At 44.0% G+C, this 24356-nt stretch overlaps 1 protein-coding gene across 1 annotated transcript in view; it reads right to left on the reverse strand.

The window, feature by feature from the left end:
- ATAD5 (ATPase family AAA domain containing 5) overlaps positions 1 to 24356 on the reverse strand; it is a 71474-nt gene that overhangs the window by 39467 nt on the left and 7651 nt on the right. Inside the window, exons 4-5 of the mRNA XM_085858097.1 lie at positions 16482 to 17910; positions 7863 to 7947 (exon numbers count right to left, since the gene is read on the reverse strand). Coding sequence (XP_085714223.1) covers positions 7863 to 7947; positions 16482 to 17910 — 1514 coding nt within the window. The remainder of the gene's footprint in view (positions 1 to 7862; positions 7948 to 16481; positions 17911 to 24356) is intronic.

Raw genomic sequence — 24356 nt, forward strand, 5'->3', positions numbered from 1 at the left:
ATATATATATATACCAAGTCGAAAACACCAGGGGGTTGACTCAGCCTGCCATCCTTTCGAGGTCGGCGAAATGAGCACCAGTTGTACTGGGCCCGGTGTATGCCCCGGTTAGAATAGGTGTACCATATCCCTGTGTGTCGTAAGAGGCGACCAGGGTTGCGTCAGGAAGGGCATCCGGCGTAAAAACCTATGCCAAATCATTATGCGGACAACAAAACGAATTTCCATACCGGATCGGGCGAGGCCCGGGTTACCAACGACCGCCACCGGTACCGGTGGTCAGCAGGGTACCAGTGGAAATTGTGCTACTGCTGGGCGAAGGAGGAGAAGGAGACGGGGAAGGCGAGTCCGGAGGCAGTGGGAGAGGGGGAAGGGTAGAAGTGTGGAGGTGAGAGTTGGAACTCTGAATGTTGGGACGATGACTGGCAAAGGGCGAGAGTTGGCTGATATGATGGAGAGAAGAAAGGTGGACATACTGTGTGTACAAGAGACCAAGTGGATGGGAGTAAGGCGAGGAGCATTGGAGGTGGTTTCAAACTGTTCTACCATGGTGTGGATGGGAGGAGAAATGGTGTCGGGATAATCCTGAAGGAAGATCATGTCAAGAGGGTATTGGAGGTGAGGAGGGTGTCTGACCGAGTGATGAGTGTGAAGTTGGAAGTGAAGGGGTGATGATGAATGTCATCAGTGCATATGCCCCACATATGGGGTGTGAGATGGAATATAAAGAAGATTTCTGGAGTGAGTTAGATGAAGTGGTGGAGAGTGTATCCAAGGATGAAAGAGTGGTGATTGGAGCAGATTTCAATGGACATGTTGGGAAGGGAATAAAGAGGATGAGGAGGTGATGGGGAGGTACGGTCTCAACAAGAGAAATGTGGAAGGGCAAATGGTGGTAGAGTTTGCAAAAAGAATGGAAATGGCAGTGGTAAACACGTATTTCAAGAAGAAGGAGGAACACAGGGTAACATACAAGAGTGGAGGAAAGTGCACACAGGTGGATTACATCTTAAGTAGGAGATGCAACCTGAAAGAGATTAGTGACTGTAAGGTTGTGGCAGGGGAGAGTGTAGCTCGACAGCATCGATTGGTGGTCTGTAGGATGACTTTAGAGGTGAGGTTGAGGAAGAGAGTGAGGGCTGAACCAAGGACCAGATGGTGGAAGCTGAAGGAGGAAGACTGTTGCGTGAAATTTAGGGAGGAGGTGAGACAGGCATTGGATGGTGGTAAAGATGGGTGGGATGATTGGGCAACGACACCAGAAGTTGTGAGGGAGATAGCTAGGAAGGTACTTGGTGTGACATCTGGACAGAGGAAGGAAGATAAGGAGACTTGGTGGTGGAATGAGGAAGTACAGGAAAGTATAAGGAAGAAGGGGTTGGCGAAAAAGAAGTGGGATCGTCAGAGAGATGAAGAAAGTCGGCAGGAGTACAAGGAGTGGCGTCGAAAAGCAAAAAGAGAGGTGGCTAAGGCCAAGGAAAAGGCATATGACGAGCTGTATGAGAAGTTGGATACAAAAGAAGGGGAAAGGATTTATACCGATTGGCAAGACAGAGGGACCGAGCTGGGAAGGATGTGCTGCAGGTTAGGGTGATAAAGGACGCAAATGGGAATGTGCTGACGAGCGAGGAGAGTGTGTTGAGAAGGTGGATGGAGTACTTTGAGGAGCTGATGAATGAAGAAAATGAGAGAGAGAAGGTTGGAAGAGGTGGAGATAGTGAATCAGGAAGTGGGGTGGATCAGTAAGGATGAAGTGAGGACTGCTATGAAGAAGATGAAAAGTGGAAAGGCGGTTGGCCCAGATGGTATACCAGTGGAGGCATGGAAGTGCTTAGGAGAGATGGCAGTGGGGTTGTTAACCAGATTGTTTAATAAAGTCTTGGAAAGTGAGAGGATGCCGGAGGAGTGGAGATTAAGTGTGCTGGTTCCGATTTTCAAGAATAAGGGGTGATGTGCAGAGCTGTGGAAATTACAGAGGGATAAAGTTGTTAAGCCACACCATGAAGTTGTGGGAAAGAGTAGTGGAAGCTCGGTTGAGAGGAGAGGTGATGATCTGTGAGCAGCAATATGGGTTTATGCCAGGAAGAGCACCACTGATGCGATGTTTGCTTGAGAATGTTGATGGAGAAGTATAGGGAAGGCCAGAAAGAGTTACATTGTGTGTTTGTGGATTTAGAGAAAGCTTATGATAGGGTGCCAAGAGAGGAGTTGTGGTATTGTATGAGGAAGTCGGGAGTGTTGGAGAAGTATGTGAGGATCGTGCAGGATATGTATGAGGACAGTGTGACAGCGGTGAGGTGTGCGGTAGGAATGACGGACCGGTTTAAGGTTAAAGTGGGATTGCACCAAGGATCGACTCTGAGCCCTTTCCTGTTTGCAATGGTGATGGACAGGTTGACGGACGAGATCAGACTGGAGTCTCCATGGACCATGATGTTCGCGGATGACATCATGATCTGTAGGGAGAGTAGGGAGCAGGCTGAATCGAGCCTTGAGAGAGGTGGAGGTACGCACTGGAGAGAAGGGGAATGTTAGTCAGTAGGAGTAAGACGGAGTACATGTGCGTAAATGAGAGGGAGGGTGGTGGTATGGTGCAGATGCAAGGAGTTGAGGTGGGGAAGGTGGATTGGTTTAAATACTTGGGATCAACTGTCCAAAGTAACGGAGAGTGTGGGAGAGAAGTGAAAAAGAGAGTGCAGGCAGGATGGAGTGGGTGGAGAAGAGTTGCAGGAGTGATTTGTGACAGAAGGGTAGCTGCAAGAGTGAAGGGGAAAGTATACAAGGCAGTGTAGTGAGACCAGCTATGTTGTATGGTTTGGAGGCGGTGGCGCTAACAAAAGAGAGGAAGCAGAGCTGGAGGTGGCAGAGTTAAAGATGCTGCGATTCTCGTTGGGAGTGACGAGGATGGATAGGATAAGAAATGAGTGTATTAGAGGGACAGCGCAGGTAGGACGGTTTGGAAACAAAGTGAGAGAGGCGAGATTGAGATGGTTTGGACATGTGCACAGGAGGGAAACGGAGTATATCGGGAGAAGGATGTTGAAGATGGAGCCGCCAGGCAGGAGGAGAAGAGGAAGGCCAAAGAAGAGGTTCATGGATGCGGTGAGGGCGGACATGCGGGTGGTTGGAGTGTCAATGGAAGATGTGGAGGATAGAGCGAAATGGAGACAGTTGGTCCGCTGTGGCGACCCCTAACGGGAGCAAGCCGAAAGAGGAAGAAGAAGAAGATATGGCGAACTGCAATTCCCAGGGCCACATGCTTGGGCATGTTAGTTCTAGCATGAATCGCACAGTGTACAACATCCTGAGCAAACATCAAAACACATCTTTCATCTGATGAGTTGCTACATTCTGGTGCTGAAAACTCATCTTCATCTTCCTTTTCTGGTTTGGCAATAACCCAGTGAAGTAGCCAGTAAAGACTGTCTGGTATCACAGATTTGGATTTTGTCAGGGTTAGATCCATGATATTAGGTGGTCGGACTGATATGCCTTGGCATTCATTGATCTCCGACTTGATGAGTTTCGCAGTGCGGTACAGCAGACTCACCCTGTCGCAATCATCCATCGCTGTTGTGGGCTGTTTTCTTGGTACACCCGTGGCTGTTGCGGTGTTACACTGATAGGCAGAGTTGATGACATATTGAAGGGATATGGAGCTTGAGTACAAAAGCTCGGACTTACTAAGATCATATGGCTTATGGAAAACAATGTCATCTCCAAAGTGTTTCTTTCATCGAAATTTGAGTCGCTGGGTAATGTAGCTGTTGACTTCCACTCCATGCAGAAAATGATTGTATCTGTCCAGAAGAATTGTCATATCAAAGGCCTTCCCACCATTCAGGTCAGCAGAAATATCTTCAGCCAATTGCTTGAATGCCGTATCGTAACAAGTTTCTTGTCTCCCTTCATGGAAGCCAGCATACTGCAGATTAGCTTTGCTGATGTATGAGGCATGGCAAGCTCTGTGGTATCTTGCTTCTGCTGCCACTAGATCGTTACTGACAGCACCAGTAGTCCGTAACATGTCCTCATCGCCCTTTGTGGTCGCTGCTTGCACAATAGTTTCACAGGCTTGGAAAGTTCTGACCATGGTCATCTCCTTTACCCTTCTGTGCGTTTTCTTCTTGCAGAAGAGGCACAAAGTCCAGTCAGTGGACGTTGACTGGGACCTGGATACCCTGGAGGTCTCCGTCAAACTTGTTTCAGATTGTGTGCCAATCTTAGATTCTTCTGCTGGTGTCGGTGAGAATGCAGATCTACTCCTCTGCATGTAACGCAGGTTTTCTTTGCTTGTCCATTTTTCGCAGCAATTTGAGTGCCATTTAACATCCGCGGTTGCCAAACTGTCAAAATCTGATTTTAAACGTTCATATACTTCATCTCGTCAGAGTTCCAGTGCTGCAACAAGTGTCTGTATGGAGGTATCTCAGGCTTTCCTCAGTGTCTCGTTTGAGTCCATCTGACAAATTATGCACTTGTGAAAGTTAGTCAACTTCTGTCTCTTTACAGGTAAAAGTTGCACTACTGCCTGACTCTGAACTGGCCATTGCTTCAGTTGGCTAGTAGGATTCTTTCAGATGTTCAATCTGGAATGGCACAGAAAAGCAACTATGTTAACCCAAGTCTCTTTTACCATCATTATTAACATGACATCTTTAAACTTTATTTTTGTAATTATCTCGTCCATAAGAATTTCATAAAAAAAAATAGACTAACACAGCATTTTTTAGTCCAGCAGCATGAACCTGTGAAAAATTCAATTGTTCAACACCCACTACAGAAAAGTTTGACTTGACAACTTAGTATGCTCTAAAAGATGCCTAAAATATTTTTTAAAAGCTCATAATATTTGATTTGCTTGTTATTTTTTACCTCTTGTAGTTGTACAGTTGAATGAATATAGACATTTCTGTACATATTCTGAAAGAGAATTATAATACGAAGCCAATGAATGATACCTCAATATTGAAAATTGGTTGAGTCTCGACAAAGATATTCACGTTTACGTTACCCCTCCCCTAAATTTTGCGAGCCCACAGTGACCCTCTTGGTAAGTACCCTTGGTATGTATAATGGCCTGTAGAATTTTAATGATATCACAATTTGAAACCACATACTACCTGGAGGTGTTCTATAGGGTCTATTCCACCATTCTGTCAAGTCAAACGTTTTCTGTTGGGAGTGTTGAACGATTTCATTTTTTTCAGGTCCTTGCTCCTGGACTATTTGCTATGACATGGCAAATTGAGCTCAGGTGCATCCAATTTTCTTTGATCATCCTTGAGATTGAGCTCCCGTGATGAGGCTGTCTTTGGGCCTCTCACTCTCTCACCACAGGCAGGTCGGTGGTCTTTCTGTCTTCCACCATCTCCTCTATGGTCTGGACACCTAGCTGGTGTGTGTGTGGACACCCAGCAGGATTAAAAATAAGACCTGTCAAAGGGCAGAGGAGCTCATGGACGAGCCAATGGCCATTTACACTCCCTCCTAGGGTTACAGGTTGGTGGTAAGCAAGGGCATGCGCACCATAAAAATTTAGGCTCCATTAACTTCATCATGGCAGGACAACTTCAACATGGGCAGCAACCAGCCCGTAGGTTGCCGTGGGCGGTACCGGCCAACATCAAAAAGAATGGTACAAACCCTCAAGCAAGATCGCGAAGGCCTGTCCTACCCTATGATGGTTCTCATGGACCCGATGTGCGTTCAAGCTTGAGGTTTGGGAGTTGGAACATTGGTTCAATGGTGGTAAGAAGTATGGAGGTAGCAATGGAACTGAGAAAGAGGAAAGTGGATGTGTGTTGTGTGCAAGAAACAAGATGGAAAGGAGGTGGAGCAAGATTCATTGGTGCGATGGGGGTCAGGTATAAGTTTGTGTGGTCAGGTGGTGATGGAGCTGCAGGAGTGGGAGTTTTGATAAAAGAGGAACTGAGTGGTAATGTTATTGATATAAAAAGAATTAGTGACAGGATTCTAGTGGTGGTAATGGTACATGGTAAGCAATTAATTTGTGTGATAAGTGGATATGCGCCGCAGGTGGGACGAGAGGAAGTTGAAAAAGAAAAGTTTTATGAAGATCTGATAGCAGAAGTGGAGAGCACGGGGCCAAAATAATTTTTAGTTGTCACTGGTGACTTCAACGGTCGTGTGGGTAAAGATGCGGATGGCTATGAGGGTGTTCATGGCGGTTTTAGTATTGGTAGGAGAAATTATGAAGGAAGAAGCTTTTTAGAATTTTGCGCGGAGGCGGATCTGGTTGTCATAAACAGTTGGTTCAAGAATGAGAAAAAGGCAACATTTAGGTCTGGTGAAGCAGAAACAGCGATCGATTTTATGTAAGTAGGAAAAAGTTGGAGAAAGAAAATTCGAAATGTGAAAGTTATTCCTGGTGAACTCCAGCACAGCTTGGTGGTAATGGATGTGGACAAAATAGATGAGGTGAAGAAAAAGAAACAGCAACAGAGTAAGCGTACAAAGACCTGGAAGCTGAAAGATGGAGAAGTAAAAAGAAAATTTGCTGAAAGGATGGATATTCTCTGGAAGGAAAAGGAAGAAGACGGAGATATCTGGACAAAGTACAGGAATTGTGCTCAACAAGCAGCAAATGAAGTTTGTGGTGTTGGTAAAGGAAAACCACATCATGGTGAAACCTGGTGGTGGAAGGAAGAGGTGAAGGTGGCCATCAAAAGAAAAAGAAAGCTTTAAGAAGATGCAGAAACAGAACACGGAAGAAAACAAAGCAAGATACAAGAGAGATAAGAAGGCGGTGGCAGAAGCCATGAAGAAAGAAGCTGAAAAAGAGCTGGAACAGTTGCAGATGAACAGACAAGGAATTTTTAAGAAACTGAAGATAATGAAGAGGGAATCTCGCGACATCACTGAAAGCAACTGTATAAAGGATAAAAATGGGAGGATTTTTTGTTGATGAAGATAGAAGAAGAATCTGGAAAGAGCATATGGAATCCATCATGAATCAGGAAAATCAGTGGGATGGTTTAGTGGAAGCTGAAAGAATGGAGGGCCCAGTGAAAGAAATCTCAAAGGAAGAAATAAAGAATGGAAAAGCAGGTGGTCCATCAAGCATTACAAAGGAGCATTTTACATCGTCTCCTCATGGATTAGAAGTATTACATCAGGTTACAAATGAGATAATGCAAGGTAAGAGCATGCCAGAGGATTGGAAACAAAGCACCTTGGTACCCATATACAAAAGTAAAGGGAGTGTCATGGAATGTGGATCGCATCGTGGAGTGAAACTACTGGAACATGGAATGAAACTTGTGGAAAGTGTTAGAGAAACGGCTCAGGGAAGTGGTGAAGATTGATGAGATGCAATAGTGGAGGTGGTAAGAAAGAATGGCTTGAAATGGTTGGGTCACGTGCTAAGAGAGATGATGAGGGAGTTAAGAGAGTATGGAATTTGGAAGTGGAGGGGAAAAGGGGAAGAGGAAGGCCAAAGTTGAGTTGGAAGGAGTTGGTTATGAAAGCAAGTCAGAAATTGCGATTGGGAGTAGAAGATGCAGAAGATAGAAGAAAAGTGGAGAGCTGGAGTTATGTCATGGAAGGAGTGAAAGTCAGCAACCCCCCCGTATTTGGGATAATACTGACTTAAATAAATGATGATGATTTGTAATTTGTAAAAATTTCTAAAAACATGTTTTCACTTCGTCATTTTGGGGTATTTTGTGTAGATCGGTGAGAATTTTTTTTAATTTCATCCATTTTAAATTCAAGCTGGAACACAGCAAAATGTGAAAAAGTCAAGGGGTGTGAATACTTTCTGTAGGCATTGTACATCAAGCTCCCATCGAAGTTCAGTAAACCTTTATAAAGAAAACTTGCAAATGTAACTTCATTACCGTTGTAAGCTCTTTCTTCCCAACTCTTTTGATGTCAGACTTATCTTCAGGGGTCGAACTCGGAACAACACGAGATATTTTCAAACTGCAAAGGAGAAAGCGTTTCAGTTCTGCCATAATCAGTTGAATAAGCTAAAACAAAATCTTGATGTTAGCATTATTCCACAGCAATCTTTTCTATCAAATGGTATAGAAATGAAGATTGGTACTCAAAACAACAAATATTCAAAAACTCGCAAAATGTATCGAAATTGGAATTTATTAGAAAATGAATATCTTGCACTTCCATGAGCCTTGATCTTGTGTGGGGGGAAAGAAAGTGTTTCTACTTTCAAATTGTCAAAGAAGTGTGAAAATAAAAAAAATGATGCATCACCAACAAGAATGCAATGTTGTTGTCCAGCATGGAAAACACCGAGAAAAGTACAGTATACTTTCGACTTGGTCAAAAGGAATAAAAGTTAGAAGTTAATTTATACTCCATAAGCACCATTGTAAAACATTGCTAATTATGCCTCCAAAGTTTAACGACAATGTGTGAAGCAGTGAGAGAGGAGATAGGAAACAGATGGGGTCAGTTAGCCATGGTAGACAGCTCATCCAGGAGGAGAAAGCTCAATTTCAAATCCACCAATGTCTTGCAGTAAAGGTTTAAAACCTAACACTAAGGGTTTGATGGAGTAAGGACAATAATACTTATCAAAGCAGGTGTAAAGTGCTCTTTCTGCCTGTCAGCCCATGGGTCGCCCTTCGGCAAGGTGTACCGCTCCACTAGCCTCTCAAACAGGGTTACATGAAGCCATGGCAGCAAGTGGTGGATGGCATGCAGGTAGCTGGTACATATTACCAGTCATGGCTGCACGGCCTTCATGCTCGGCAAACAATTATCTTATGGAGAACAATGGCTTTGGTCAACTGTCTAGTATGAACAATTCCCAGAAGAAGGCAAAGGCAAACCACTTCTGTATTTGTCAAAAAAGCAAAAATTACGAATTCAATATACTGTCGTGTCCAAGCCAATTAAGACCAATACTGGATGAATGGACCGAATGGGATTTTATTCCCTTGGACATGTCAATTAATGGTGGCATTGTGCATGCAGGAGTCGCAAGCAGCACACGAAGCTCTTTAACTCTTAAAACCAACAGGTTTATTTCCCACAAATAAATAAATAACCAGAGGATGGTAATCGCGACAGTGGGAATGACGGCGGGTTGAGGTGGGAAAGAAAGGGGGAATGCAGAATCGATAAATAAATAATTATATACAAGGGGAATAAAACCTAAGGTGGCACAAACATGATTCAAGCACAGACAGGTATGGAGAATGAGGAGGGAGCAAATCCACGGGGCAGGAGAGGCGGACGGGCGATGGGGCAGGAGAGGCGGACGGGCGATGGGGCAGGAGAGGCGGACGGGCGATGGGGCAGGAGAGGCGGACGGGCGATGGGGCAGGAGAGGCGGACGGGCGATGGGGCAGGAGAGGCGGACGGGCGATGGGGCAGGAGAGGCGGACGGGCGATGGGGCAGGAGAGGCGGACGGGCGATGGGGCAGGAGAGGCGGACGGGCGATGGGGCAGGAGAGGCGGACGGGCGATGGGGCAGGAGAGGCGGACGGGCGATGGGGCAGGAGAGGCGGACGGGCGATGGGGCAGGAGAGGCGGACGGGCGATGGGGCAGGAGAGGCGAACGGGCGATGGGGCAGGAGAGGCGAACGGGCGATGGGGCAGGAGAGGCGAACGGGCGATGGGGCAGGAGAGGCGAACAGGCGATGGGGCAGGAGAGGCGAACAGGCGATGGGGCAGGAGAGGCGAACAGGCGATGGGGCAGGAGAGGCGAACAGGCGATGGGGCAGGAGAGGCGAACAGGCGATGGGGCAGGAGAGGCGAACAGGCGATGGGGCAGGAGAGGCGAACAGGCGATGGGGCAGGAGAGGCGAACAGGCGATGGGGCAGGAGAGGCGAACAGGCGATGGGGCAGGAGAGGCGAACAGGCGATGGGGCAGGAGAGGCGAACAGGCGATGGGGCAGGAGAGGCGAACAGGCGATGGGGCAGGAGAGGCGAACAGGCGATGGGGCAGGAGAGGCGAACAGGCGATGGGGCAGGAGAGGCGAACAGGCGATGGGGCAGGAGAGGCGAACAGGCGATGGGGCAGGAGAGGCGAACAGGCGATGGGGCAGGAGAGGCGAACAGGCGATGGGGCAGGAGAGGCGAACAGGCGATGGGGCAGGAGAGGCGAACAGGCGATGGGGCAGGAGAGGCGAACAGGCGATGGGGCAGGAGAGGCGAACAGGCGATGGGGCAGGAGAGGCGAACAGGCGATGGGGCAGGAGAGGCGAACAGGCGATGGGGCAGGAGAGGCGAACAGGCGATGGGGCAGGAGAGGCGAACAGGCGATGGGGCAGGAGAGGCGAACAGGCGATGGGGCAGGAGAGGCGAACAGGCGATGGGGCAGGAGAGGCGAACAGGCGATGGGGCAGGAGAGGCGAACAGGCGATGGGGCAGGAGAGGCGAACAGGCGATGGGGCAGGAGAGGCGAACAGGCGATGGGGCAGGAGAGGCGAACAGGCGATGGGGCAGGAGAGGCGAACAGGCGATGGGGCAGGAGAGGCGAACAGGCGATGGGGCAGGAGAGGCGAACAGGCGATGGGGCAGGAGAGGCGAACAGGCGATGGGGCAGGAGAGGCGAACAGGCGATGGGGCAGGAGAGGCGAACAGGCGATGGGGCAGGAGAGGCGAACAGGCGATGGGGCAGGAGAGGCGAACAGGCGATGGGGCAGGAGAGGCGAACAGGCGATGGGGCAGGAGAGGCGAACAGGCGATGGGGCAGGAGAGGCGAACAGGCGATGGGGCAGGAGAGGCGAACAGGCGATGGGGCAGGAGAGGCGAACAGGCGATGGGGCAGGAGAGGCGAACAGGCGATGGGGCAGGAGAGGCGAACAGGCGATGGGGCAGGAGAGGCGAACAGGCGATGGGGCAGGAGAGGCGAACAGGCGATGAGGCAGGAGAGGCGAACAGGCGATGAGGCAGGCAACGAAACACACGGGCAGAACAACGAACGGGTCAAGGCAAGACGACGAAGGGTAACTTGCAGGAACAGGGCAAAGACAAGAATACAAGAAGGCAGGCAGCATGGGCAAAGCAACCTTTTCTCCTCAGCGATCTCCTTTTTCTCCAGGCGATTCTCCACTGACCTCCATTTCCGGCACAATCTCTAAACAGTTGCGAGATCTCCAAAACTCCACCCTTTCGGAGGTGTTCATAACTTCGCCCCTTTGGGAGGCGATCCAAAGCTCAACCCCTCGCTCTCTGGACAACGCTTCCCCTTTCAAAGCTCCTCCTCTCCCTTTCACCAGGACCTCACTCGGGGAGACATTACAAGGGGGTTGCACATACGATTGTCTTAATCATAATCCCTAACTATTTACTATCAAGCACCATCCCCTATATGGTGCACATTCAAACAAGACAATCCTTAAGCTCACGGTTCTCCACTTAATCACATTGAGATGGGCTAACTATTCGCACACAGACCATACTACTCTATACATTTCTATCTGTTCTAAGGAAATACTGTATCTACCCCCCCCCCCGCCTTACAAACGTAACAATACAAAGCTTTGGTGCTGGATGGTGCAATTCCTCAAGCGTGAAAGCACCAACTAAGTACTGCGGAAAAGAAAAGTGTTCTGTTGAGTCGGACTGACAGTAACACAACTGGATCAAACCCACAACAAAATTGAGTTGAATTGAGAGTCGAACTCTGAGCTTCTCAAAATTACATAGAATTGGGACATGGAATGTAAGGTCAATGAACCAGGGAAAGTTAGATATAAAGAAAGATATAGAGGACAGCAATTGAAATTTTGGTGTGAAGTGAACTGGATCCGTTTGGAGCGGATTTCAACTTGACAATATAATAAAGTGTTATTTTCTAGTCAAAAAACTGTTAAAAAAAACAGTGACTGATTTTTAATAAGAGGATGATTGAGTCAATACTAAGATAAAACTCAGTCAATGATCATTTAATATTGGTGAGATTGAAAGGACGTACAATGAACACCACCATCATTCAGATCTATGCACCGACATATGCAGCAGATGAAAAAAATGCAGAGGTTTTATGAAAAGTTGCAGGAACTGGTAGAACAATTGCCTAAAAGAGATATTTTAAAAATATTTATGGGAGATTAGAATGCAAAAATTGGAGAAGCAGGAGCACCAGGGATTGCAGGAAGTATGGACTTGGTGTTTGAAATGAGTCAGCAGAGCGAATGCTAGAATTCTGTGAGGAGAATGATCTTGTAAAGATGGTTCAAATGGGAAAACATATCGACTTCACTTGATTTGCAACAAAGATATCCAGTTGACTACATTCTAATCAATAGAAGCTGGAGAAGTGCTGTGCAATCTGCCAACACTTTGACAGGTACAGACATTGGGGCACATCATGAACACCTTGTGGCAAAGCAACGAGTAAAATTTAGAAAAAGGGGGAAAAACAAGCTCAAATGAGCCAAGATCCTCGTCCTCTTAATGATGACGTCATAAAAACGAATAGGACGTCATTGTGATGTATCAGGTTTGCGATAAATTATATCTGTGCTAATGCCCGGCTTGATTCCCGCAAACAAAATTCAAACAGCTTGCCTAGTTTCGGAGATAATGCTATAGGCGATTTCCATTAGCAGCGATAATATGACGTCAACTTTTTTTCTGTGAAGAATTTCCAAAATCGGAGATGGTTACTGCCTGTGCGTGGAGCTTTCTGCACATACGTGGCAAGTTTCACGAAGATCCGACAAAAACTCTGGGTTGTGAAACAAAAAATGTCAAAATATAGGAATGACGTCATAAAAATTGATACGTCGTCATAGTTATGTATCATATGTGCGGTAATTCATCTCTGCTAATGCCCTGTTGGATTCCCGCAAACGAAATTCAAAAAGCTTGCCTAGGTTCGGAGATAATTTTTTAGGCGATTTCCATTAGCGGAGATATTTTGACGTCATAACTTTTTTCTAGGAGGAATTTTCAAAATCGGAGATGGTTACTGTCTGCGCAGGGTATTTTTACATATATATGCCAAGTTTCAGGAAGTTTCGATGAAAACTGTAAGCTGTGAGACAAAAAAGTCCACAAGAAGAAGATGAAGAACAACAATGTGAGTAAGACTTAGAGATCCTCCACGAGGATCTAAAAAGGCCAAAAAAATCCGACTTGATATGATCTTGAAAGCATATGTTAAACCAGTGATCACAGAATATTTTACCCCAAGCAGTGTTCAAGTTTATAATTCAATTGAAATAAAATAACGATTTTAAAGATTGCTAAAAAAATATTCTGGAAGTTTAGTGCTATTGAAGCAGTTTTATTGAATTATTATTGTTGAAGCGGACAGAGTAAAAAATTCTCACTCCTCTGCGCATGCACAATTGGGTCAAATTCAGACACAAAGCACTGTTAAATTGGCGATTCAATTGAAATCAAGTTATTCTTCGATCATAAACCGACGTTTGTAGACGAGACGGACGGATGGACAGACAGACATGAACCAATTGCTTCACCCAACTTTTCGCTTTGTGTGCGCAGGGTAACAACATGCAATGAAGGTTTAAAAAAAAACCAAAGAACAAGTCGAGGTACATTCAAAGTACACCACCAAATAAATAAATAAATCCTGAAGCGCGCGACATTGCCAGGGCACCTTCGGCACCTGGCGATTCCGCTGTGCAGCACATGGAGACGGAATTCGGAGGGAGCAACAATAATTGATTGATTGCATAATTAAAAGATAAATAATAATCGTAAAATAACTGATTTCTCAATCAATTGGCTCATAGCATACCGAAACCCCCACTGTTTCATCCAAATCTGTAACTTTTTGAAAATTAAGCAATTCATAGTAAAATGAATAATTAATCGATTAATTGATTAATCAATAAATCAAAAATATCCTTTATGGCCAAATCACTTGTTCACTGTCATTTACAAATATCAGCTTCCGAGCTCAAAAGGTGCCTGAGATATTGTCCAGCTGAGAAATAAAATAAATAAATGATTAATAAATCGATAATAATTAAGTAATTAATCAATGAATTGATTAATCAAAAAAAAATTTAAACATTTTTGCCAAAGCACATCTTCACTTTTGTCCCCAAATTTCAGCTTCCTATCTCAAAGGATGGCTGAGATATCGTCTGGACAAAAGAAAAACAAACAAAGTAAATATACCATCAGAGATGGGGAATCTCCTGCCATTGAATGAAAAAGGTCATACATATTCCAGATAATGAGGGAGGTGAATTGGAAACAAGACACCATTTGGTTGATCATCTCGAAAAAGTTCCCCAGGGGTGAGGAACGTAGTAACCAAAAATAATTGAAATCAGATAAGCAGTTTTCCATTTATTACAAAAAACATTTTTTTCAAGATGGCCGCCCTAGTCGGCCATCTTGGATCCGGCCAAGCCCAAAATCAATGGGGTTCTTCCTTTTCAGGTGGTACATGTGTGACCCAAATTTCAAATCGATATGGCGAACAGTTTATGAGTTATCGCACTCGCAGCTATAAATGTTGACGCCCGGAAGGACGGACAGCCGGACGACCCGGGTGACAACAATATCCCCCTTCCGCCACGCGGCGGGGGATAAAAACTGAGTACTCCCTTCCTTTGGTGCCCGGCGATGTCATGTATTGCCTGGATATGGAATTAGGAAGGAACGGTATCCAAAAAAAACGTTTTGCAGAGCTGGACTTGGTTGATGGAATACCAGACTAATTGTGGCAAGAGGATGAAGACATTGTAAAATAAGAGGCCAAAAAACAACATGCAAAAGTAAGCAGAAAGAAGAAGGCTAAATCACTATCAGAAGAAGCAATAAATATTGCAGACAGGAGAAGAGATATGAAAACCAAAGGTGCATCAGCAGAGGACATAGAGCGCCAAAATAGATTTTTTTTTACGAAAAGCTAGGAAAGATGAAGATAAAAATTTTCAGAGGCATACATCGAGATAGAAAGTGACAACAGAGTGGAAAAACATATTTAAAATAAAATTAAAAAGATCAGCGAGATCACAGGAATTTTTCGGCCAAAAATTGGAGTTCACTTCTTTGATAAGCAGCACGGCTATGGGTAGCATCATCTGGTGGGGTGCAGCTATGCCGCTGAGTGATGCCCTATGTAGGTTAGAGTCGGAATTTGTTCAGGGTCATCACGGCAAGAGCTCACCTCGTCTTCACGAAGGGCACCATGGAATATTTGACAGCCACAAACTAATGCTGGTAGACGGGACGCCCAGTTTAACATCCATCTGAAGGACAGCATATAGATTGATTAATCATCCTGCCTGTGAAACACCAGGATGGAAGTTTCTAGCCAGGCCAATGTATGAATCCAGGCTAGATATCTTAGAGACGAGTGTGCATAACTCATGGCTAGCATACCAGACCCAGAAATGGGGTTCTTAGAAGTAGAACAGGAAAAGACCTAAGAGGAAAAACAGGTGAAATAAAGATGGAGGGAGTACTGTCGGACCCTGCTATTCACGGACCCTGCTTATTCGACATTTATAAAATGTGACCTGCTTCGACATTCATGGCCTTGTGCTTCACATATTTGTGGTTTTTCGCGGGCGAGAAAAACAAAAAAACTTTCACGAGCCACGCACATAACAGTGGAGGTGAACGTTAAAAAATTCCACGGACTATGAAAAGAACAAACAAATCAGTGCTCAAATAAATTAGACCACCACTGAGGAGCACTGATGCTAAAACAGAAACTGTCACACATTGGACACATCATTCATGCAAAAAACATGTATGACGAAGTCAACCACGCTGGGAATTGGTGATGGAAGAACAAAAGCTGGCCCTGTATGCATTGGATGTGTGAGATAAAAGCTACCACCAAACTATCTACACTAGATAACTTCAGGAAGCAGAACAGAATGGGGATGGTCAGAGAATTCTGATCACAAATATCACCAGAAGTCAGCCATGACTTGACAAAACAAAGTAAAAATAGGGGCAACACCCCTGGGCGCTCACCTGGTAAAATAATGATAGAGGAGGAAGTCATCGTGGGACAAAATCAGCAAAATGCAACAATGAACCAATGTCATACCCCTTAGACCCCGACTATTTTAATGTCGTGAACAAACTTTGGTACATCACAAGCGATGAAAGTTGTGGTCAAGTTTCATTGGAATTGTGTGTGTAGTTTCTGAGAAAAAAACAAATACCTCTTTAAAAACACACACACGTAGACCCTCCCCATAGACCCCAACTATTTAATGTCGTGAATAAACTTTGGTACATCACGGATGATGAAGGTTGTGGTCAAGTTTCATCAAAATCATGCGTTTAGTTTCAGAGAAGTTGCAAGTGTTTACGGACGGACGGACGACGTGCCATCACAAGCTCCCTGGAACTACCTTTCAGGTGAGCTAATCATAATAATTCACAACCAATGCCTCAATATAGTATTCACAAAAATTAAGTACTCAAAATATGATCGATGCAGTGAAAAGTCACTGCATCTCCAACATAACCAAAAGTGAAATGTGCACTTGAAGACAAAATTAAAGATAAAAAAAAATTCAAAAGCAGTCCTCACCGAATGGGACTTCCTTTCTTCGCTTCCTCTGCTTCAAGCTGCTCCGACCTGTACAAACTGCGAATCAAGATTTGCTTCCTCTTCTTCCTGATCGCTTTTCTCAAGTTCTGTCTCCTTGCATCCGTCTCCCTAACTTGTTCTTGTACCCTTTCTGTGGAATCTACATTTTGCTGGGCCTGTCGTGTTCTCTTGGCATTGCATGGTTTTACTGGTTGTGCTTTGACCACACAAGATTTTCTAATGCACTTTTTGCTTTTTGCTTTGGTGTCTTTCTTGGTGAAGGGTTTTACGAGCTTGTTTACATTCTCCCCTTCTTTTTGTGTTTTCTTACAGAAAGTAATGTTGTCAATTATTAGAACGGATTGTGATTCGTCTTTAGACTTCCCTTTCAAACCTTTATATTTCCCACAGTCCTTTTTCCTTCCCATTTCTTCTCCCTTTAACTTGGTGCAAACTTTTATTTCAATTACTTCTTCAATCTCTGCATCTTTCTTTTCACCCATCACTTCCCCTTCATCTAAATCATGTTCCCGATTGATGCTTCCCTCATCAATGATCAGTTTTTCATGCTCTCTTTCCTTCGATTCTTGCTGCCCCAATAACCGCATGGTTATACCCGTTTGTTGTGGTACCTTCCTGCAGCTTCTGCCTTCCTGCTCTCCTTCTGTCGTTGACTTGCATTGTTTTTTGCGAGGTCGTTGAAGCCGAGCATGAAGTGGAGGCTCCTGTGATGAAGAGTTGCTAAGCCTTCTGAAGGCTGCCATAAACTCACTCTTTTTCTTTTTGGTGCTGTTGCTGCCATTGCTTTGGTCATTTGATCCCACCGAAGCATTAAATTTTTCCAAAGATGGGGCTGTCCTGGCTATCTTGGTTCCTTGAACACTACCTGAGAGTGACCCCTTCCTTGTCCTCACCTTTGATCGCTCTCTGGCATATCGTGGTTTTTTGTCATCAAAATCAGCACTGCTGTTTAACTCGCTTTTCATCTTTTCTACACTGAGTACACTCAATTCCTTCTTCCTTGCCCTTCTTTTCTTCTCATTGGAGACCTTCTTTGTTGTCTCCTCGATGTTGTGTTTTAAGCCTTTTTCTTCCATAACACAACTACTCTGAATATTTGCATTTCCCCGCTGTGCTTTTCGACCCAAAATACTTGTAGAGCTTTTCTGTTTTGAACAACCTCGATCCCCAGACATACATACTGGTTGTCGCCTCTCTTCTGTTAACTCTAAAATACATCGTTCATTCTTTCTAATATTTCTTTTTTCTGTCTTGGCCACCTTTCTTTCTTCAAGCACATCTAATGATTGCGAGGTTTCAAGCTCTATTACCTCAAGCTCCAGCTCTTTCTTCTTCCTTTTCGTTTTCACTTTGTGCTCTTGATCATCGTGTTTAATTCGCTCCCCACTCTTACTTAAAACTGCATTCACTGAGAGAACAAAAACAAATAAGAAAGATAACAGTGGTAAACCTTCAGTCAACATCTATTATTAAAGGAGACACGTCCGTCCACATATCATGCGAAGAAGCAGCAAGACCTCAAACTTTAACAGTTCTTGTTGTCGTAGAATAATGAAAATAGCATCGCTGGAAAGCTAATACGGTAATCCCTCGCTTTACGGAAGGGTTATATTCTGTAAATTCCTTCTGTAAGGTGAATTTCCAGAAATCAAAAACTATTTTCCCATATACTCCAATTACATAAGTGGAAATAGGTATCTTAACTCTAGGATGCAACAAATACACTTACTCAACTTTATTACATTACTTTAAACTCTTAACTATTACTGTAATACCGTGTATGTGTGCTATCATGGAGATCAAATAATAATATTAACATTAATAAAACAAGTGATGTGTAACTTCAATAAGGATACGTGAAAGTGATAGCTAGAGGCAGCTTCAAGAACCAGCACTTCTGACATTAAACTACACAAAACTGGTTTGCTTGTTGACCTTAGTATAAAATGTAAGAATAAACTGTTACAGTGAGCAAAAAGAAAGATTGTTTGACTGACAATGATGACGTGTGATGGCTGGAGGGGGGGGGGAAGGAAGGAGGTGGTGAGTGCTGAACCGTGGGGTCTCTCATCAGCACTGGCCGCTTCACCTGTTGTCTTGACGTTGTGCAGTCCATCGCGTTTCTTGAAACGTTTGAACCATCCATTATTAGTAGGGTCAATATGCTGACTAACCCTAAAAAATTGCAAGAAAACGTTTTATGGTATTTTTCAGTAGTGTTTGGCCCAGAGAACAACATATCAAAAGTTGGCCAAAATTGGACCATCAGAAAGGGTGTAAATACGACGTCAAAAAAGATGGCCGCCATTAGAGCAAAATACCTAATATCTATGCATACCTTTAAAACAAACAGTTATCAACCACTTTAAAAGTGACAATTAATGATAAAACTTATTACCTTACAAGTACCAAAACAGGTGAGGTTGCTGGGAGTGTCCCAAAGTCACATCATGATGTCATGAATGACGTCATGATGTAACTTTATGTGATTTCATGGTAACTTCCAAATTTATAAAAACATGTTCACAAAAATAGTTTTCATCCTGTTTGATGACCATAGTCCAGTAGAAATTGATGTAAAAATAAATTAACCTAGACATTTGTGTTAACAGGCCAATTATTGCATTAAATCATCTATAGATGTCCACTCATCATGTACACAAAACCCAAGAAAAATCAAGAATGGGAAAATAGGTTTTAATTTATTTAAAAAAGGGACCCAATGCCTTGTTTCAGCAATATATATATGACAATAGTTGTAGGAAGACGGTACCGTTGCTACTATAAACAAATACATGTCAAGGTTACTGGACCTGTTGGTACCTGCACAAATGGACTAACAAGAAGGTATGTACGAATGTTGAGATACAATGTTCTTGTAAAATACATATAAAGACCCAAGAAACATTATGCCCACACATAATGACGTAGTATCCTTGCAATTGAAAGAAAATGAGAGTAGTGCCAGCCTAGTGTATTTGACCTCTTAGGGCCTCAGCTCTGGATAAGTTGTGGTTGATGTTCATGGACTTTGTATCAACTGTGAGAATGTTCATCAGGGCAGAACGATTGGGTAACTGGAATTTGCATCTCAAGGCCACAGAAGACAAGCTTCCACTATTTGCAGCTTCTGGTCACAACTATGCCAAGTTTGGTAGATTGTATCTACAAGATTGCCTAAATTTGTGTTCATGCCTGAAGGGACCCATGGAAGAGGGTATGTTCACAATTCGAAGAAACCCCAAAATGTTATGGAGTGGAACTTGGAGTGACATGATAATCGAACAGTGTCGAATGAGAGCTGGGAAAACACAAGGAGGTCTGATCAACATCACCCACAAGGACACAGCCAGGACCAAATGGCTGCTCTCTGCCCATATTGTTGCACAGTACACCGAAGCACAACGAATGCTCACCAACACATCTGCAGAGCCTACTGATCACCACAGAGAGATGAATCCTGGAAGGATAAGACAAGACTTTCAGGATTTACAGACCTTAATCACCTTTCTAAGGAGTCACAATCCTTTCCAAGCAACCCAAGATCAGTTGAAAAATATTGCCAACGATGTTGTTGCAAGTGACAAAGTCAATGTGGATGAAGCAGTCAGTCTTGGGAGCAAAGTTCAACATAAAATGACAGGAATGAAGTCCAGTGATGTCCTGAAAAAAATCTGATCAAGCCACCACCTTTGCGATCATGAAGAAGTCTGTACCTGTATCTGATGGAGTAGAGCTGAGAATGTCATCGGCGGAACTTTATCAAAGACTTTTGGCAATGGCTCGTCAGTGGTCCTCCATTGTTAAGCGTATTTTCATTCGAATTAGCAGCAGTGTCACCAGCTCTCTTCAATGATGATGGATCAATGAGGAAATGTCAAAAGTCTACACTGGCAAAGTTTCTGTTAGACACGTATCACAAAGAAGATACACATGGACACAACTGAAGCAGGAACAGTTATCGATGGATGTGCACTTCTACAACAGCTACCATGGCCAAAGATCGGTTCCATCCTCGATGTATGCAGAGCCTATATTGACAGTGTACTGAACAAGTCGGTGCCACACTATCCACTGTGTGTTGTCTTTGATAGCTATCAAACTTCCACTACCAAGGAGCCAGAACAAAAGAGACGAAAACTGCAGAAAGTTTCTGCACCAAACTTCGCTGTGAAGAACATGACGCCAGTTCCACCAGACAAGTCTTCATTTTTGGCAAATAAGCACAACAAACAAGCGTTAATTGATCTCCTGGCGAATCACCTGGAAGCTGATGACATAATCGTAGAGCATGCAGGGGAAGAGGGTGATGCTGATGTCATTGTTGCCAAACAAGCTATCCAAATGGCAGAGAACACAGAGCAAGTAGTTGTCATGGCAGACGACACAGATGTATTGGTGCTACTACTTCACCACAGCAAGCCAAACACCAACATTTTCATGAAGACAAAGAGACACCTGATATCCATCAATGACTGTAAACAAGCTCTGGGTGCTGAAATGTGCAGGTTACTACCATTTGTGCATGCCATGTCTGGGTGTGACACAACGTCTGCAATGTTTGGTATGGGAAAAGTGAAGCACTTCAAGCTGCTACAGACATCGGATACACTTGAAATATCTGCATCGACATTTGGAGACCTGTCAGCTTCCAAAGATACAATTGCAGCAGCAGGAGAACAGTTTGTAAGTTCTCTGTACAGCCATGTCAACGAGAAACGCCATCTTGATGAACTCAGGTATTTGTTTGCCATCTCCACAAAGTTTGTACCTGTTGAGAGGATGCCACCTACAAGTAGAGCATGCTATTTCCATTCTCTTCGAGTACACCACCAAGTATCCACATGGCTTCAGTTCAAGACTGTATTGGACAAACATGAGTATGGCTTTCAAACTGTGAACAGTATTGTTACACCTGTAATCACAGACAAGTGTGCTGCCCCAGAGAACCTCTTGAAGGAAATCAACTGTTCCTGTTCAACAAGTTCAAGACTATGTACCAACTATAGCTGCTCTAAGAAGAGAATTCCATGCAGTATTCACTGCAAGCCGTATCCCTGGACCGTATCCGAGCCGTATCCCTGGACATATCACGTGCTTTTGACACAGTCTGGCACCCTGCCCTACTCACCAAACTCTCTTCCCATGGTATTCAAGGCCATCTCCACTCATGGCTCGCAGACTTCCTCTCCTGTCGCAGTCAACGTGTGGCCCTAAATGGAGTTCTTTCATCCCCTCTTCCTGTGCAGGCTGGAGTTCCTCAAGGTAGCGTTCTGGGCCCTGTTCTTTTTCTGGTTTTCATCAATGATCTCTCGGACTCTCTGGAAAATCCTCTATTTCTCTTTGGCGATGACTCCACCCTCTGCCGTACCATCTGTCATCCCTCAGACCGGCAAGCAGCAGCTTCTTCGCTCACTGCAGATCTGGATAAAATCACAAACTGGTCCAACACGTGGAACATGTCTTTCAATCCACACAAATCTCACACTCTCACTATGTCTCTTCGAAAGGACCGTTTACAAAACCCCCCCATCCACTTTCTCAACAATCCTCTGGAAGAAGTCTTTTCTTTCAAGCTTCTGGGTCTCACTATCTGCCATGACCTTTCCTGGGAAAGTCACATTTCCAACCTTGCCTCAAAAGCCAGTCGCCGACTGGGAATCCTCCGTCGTGCAAAGTCCTTCCTCGGCCCTCTTGAGCTCCTGACTACTTACAAAGCTTTTGTCCGTAGCCTGATGGAGTACTGCTCTCCCCTCTGGGCTGGTGTTCCTGCCTCCCACCTTTCTCGACTTCACGCTGTCGAAACCAGGGCTTTTAAGATCATTGGCATCTCCCGCAATGAAGCTGAGTCTTTGGGCCTCTCACTCAATCACCGCAGGTTGGTCGGTGGTCTTTCTGTCTTCTACCGACTCCTCTCCAGCCTTGCCCCCCTGCTCTCTCTGCGATTTGTCCCAACCACATTTCCACAGGGCGCTCAAGGTCCGCCAACAACCCCCTTCTGGTAAAACTACCAAAATCACGAATCACTGCTCATCTTCACTCTTTCATTCCTCTTTTTTCCCGCCTTTGGAATAAACTTCCTCACTCTATTCTTTCCCATTCTTCCCTCCAGGCTTTCAAAACAGCTGTTCACCACCACCTCTTATCTTCCCCCATCCAAATCCTCGATCTTTTCTACCCCCGATAATCCACCCAAGCCCACTTCCTTCAATTCTCCTGCTTTCCTTCCTGAAAGTCCCTGTAATGTCCATCTTCTCCTCGCCATGTTCCCCGTCCCATCCCCATCCCTCTCCCTTCCACAGTTCACCTGTGTCTGTTCCCCAATGTTTTGTCCCTTCCACTCCCACCCCTCTTGTCTCATGCCTCCTTGCTGTGAGTTGTGTGTTAGCTCTCATACGAGCCTCGACCAAGGTATACAAAAAAAAAATAAAAAAATAAAAAAAAATAAAAAACAAGTGCAAAGGCTTCTGTTCAAACCCTTCCCCTGTTCTCAATGCCGATATGGATGATAACTAGTAAGGAATGTGAATATGGTGAAGTGTGCAAAAGTTTGTTTCCCTGTGTCGTTAGTTGAAGTTACACGAGATACTGATTTGCACAAGATACTGGTTGCCATACGTCTTCTATGAATAACATGAACACCTGTATTGCAAGTTTTCATGAATTAATGTACGAGGAGAGACACTTCGATTCACTATTATAATTATAGGTAAGTCATGCCATAATATATCTCAGGGTATTTTGCCATAAGATATGAAATATATTTTAGAAGATGTTCATGGGACAATAAGTACTTAGAATATTGTTTTAGTATACATAATGAAAATATTGCAATAGTATGGTTACAATTGCTGTAGAGTATGAATATCTAATTATAAAGTATAGACCAATCATATTTAACTAATTAGACAGTCAAACAGTAACTGTATTATTTCAAAACATGATATAGAAGGAAATGTGCAATTGATTATTCAAATGGCGGCTATCTTGGATTGATAATTAAATCAAGAAATTAAATCATACATCTATTAAAGATAATATATTATATTTCAAAGCTAATATATTATTGAAATAAATTGATATTATTCACATTGTTCAATTTGGAAACCTCTTATTTCATCATACCACATAGGACAAATCTGTATGGTGGCCATCTTGGATTTATGTAAATAAGTACATTTATTTACCAAAGTTGATATATTTTATACTCTTTTAGTATTTGAATATCAAATTTCAATAAGACATTTTAGTTGGAAGCCATTATTAGCAGAAATAATTTGATTACCAAAGTACACATGTGTAAATATGGGTTTTGCACGAAAAGACACCCTTTCAATGTAATCGGTTCAAAAAAGATAATTTGCCCAATCTTGATTTTTCTTGGGTTTTATGTAGTGACTAAATACACCCTTCTGTACTGTTTAAAACAAGAATTGGCCTGTTAACAGAAATGTCTAGGTCCAATCTAATTTCTACTGGACTACCAGATGACATCATAAATTCAATGATGATGCCAAGATCGTGATGCCACAACCATACCTTTTACTAAGGCGCAGTCTTATACACACAAAAACAACAGCCATGGAGACCAATGTGTTCAATTTCTTTGAAATAATACCTGGGTAGTTGGTACCAAGGAAGTCATTCCAGTTGGGACACCCATTACCTCTTTAGCAAAAAAAAGTCAGCATATTCATCCTCGTTTTCATCTAAAATGGGTGCATGGTTCATATTTTCACAGTTTCCATCTTGGCAAGGTCCACGAGCCCCTGTGCACTCAAGTCCGTACTTCTTACAACTACATCCAAGTGTGTTGCATCCAGCTGAGCAGTTGCAGTGAATCGTTTTTAGCAG

Source organism: Eptatretus burgeri, chromosome 15 (assembly GCF_056783735.1).
Source record: "Eptatretus burgeri isolate ZD-2024b chromosome 15, Ebu_testis_v1, whole genome shotgun sequence".
In the NCBI taxonomy this organism is placed as follows: Eukaryota; Metazoa; Chordata; class Myxini; order Myxiniformes; family Myxinidae; genus Eptatretus; species Eptatretus burgeri.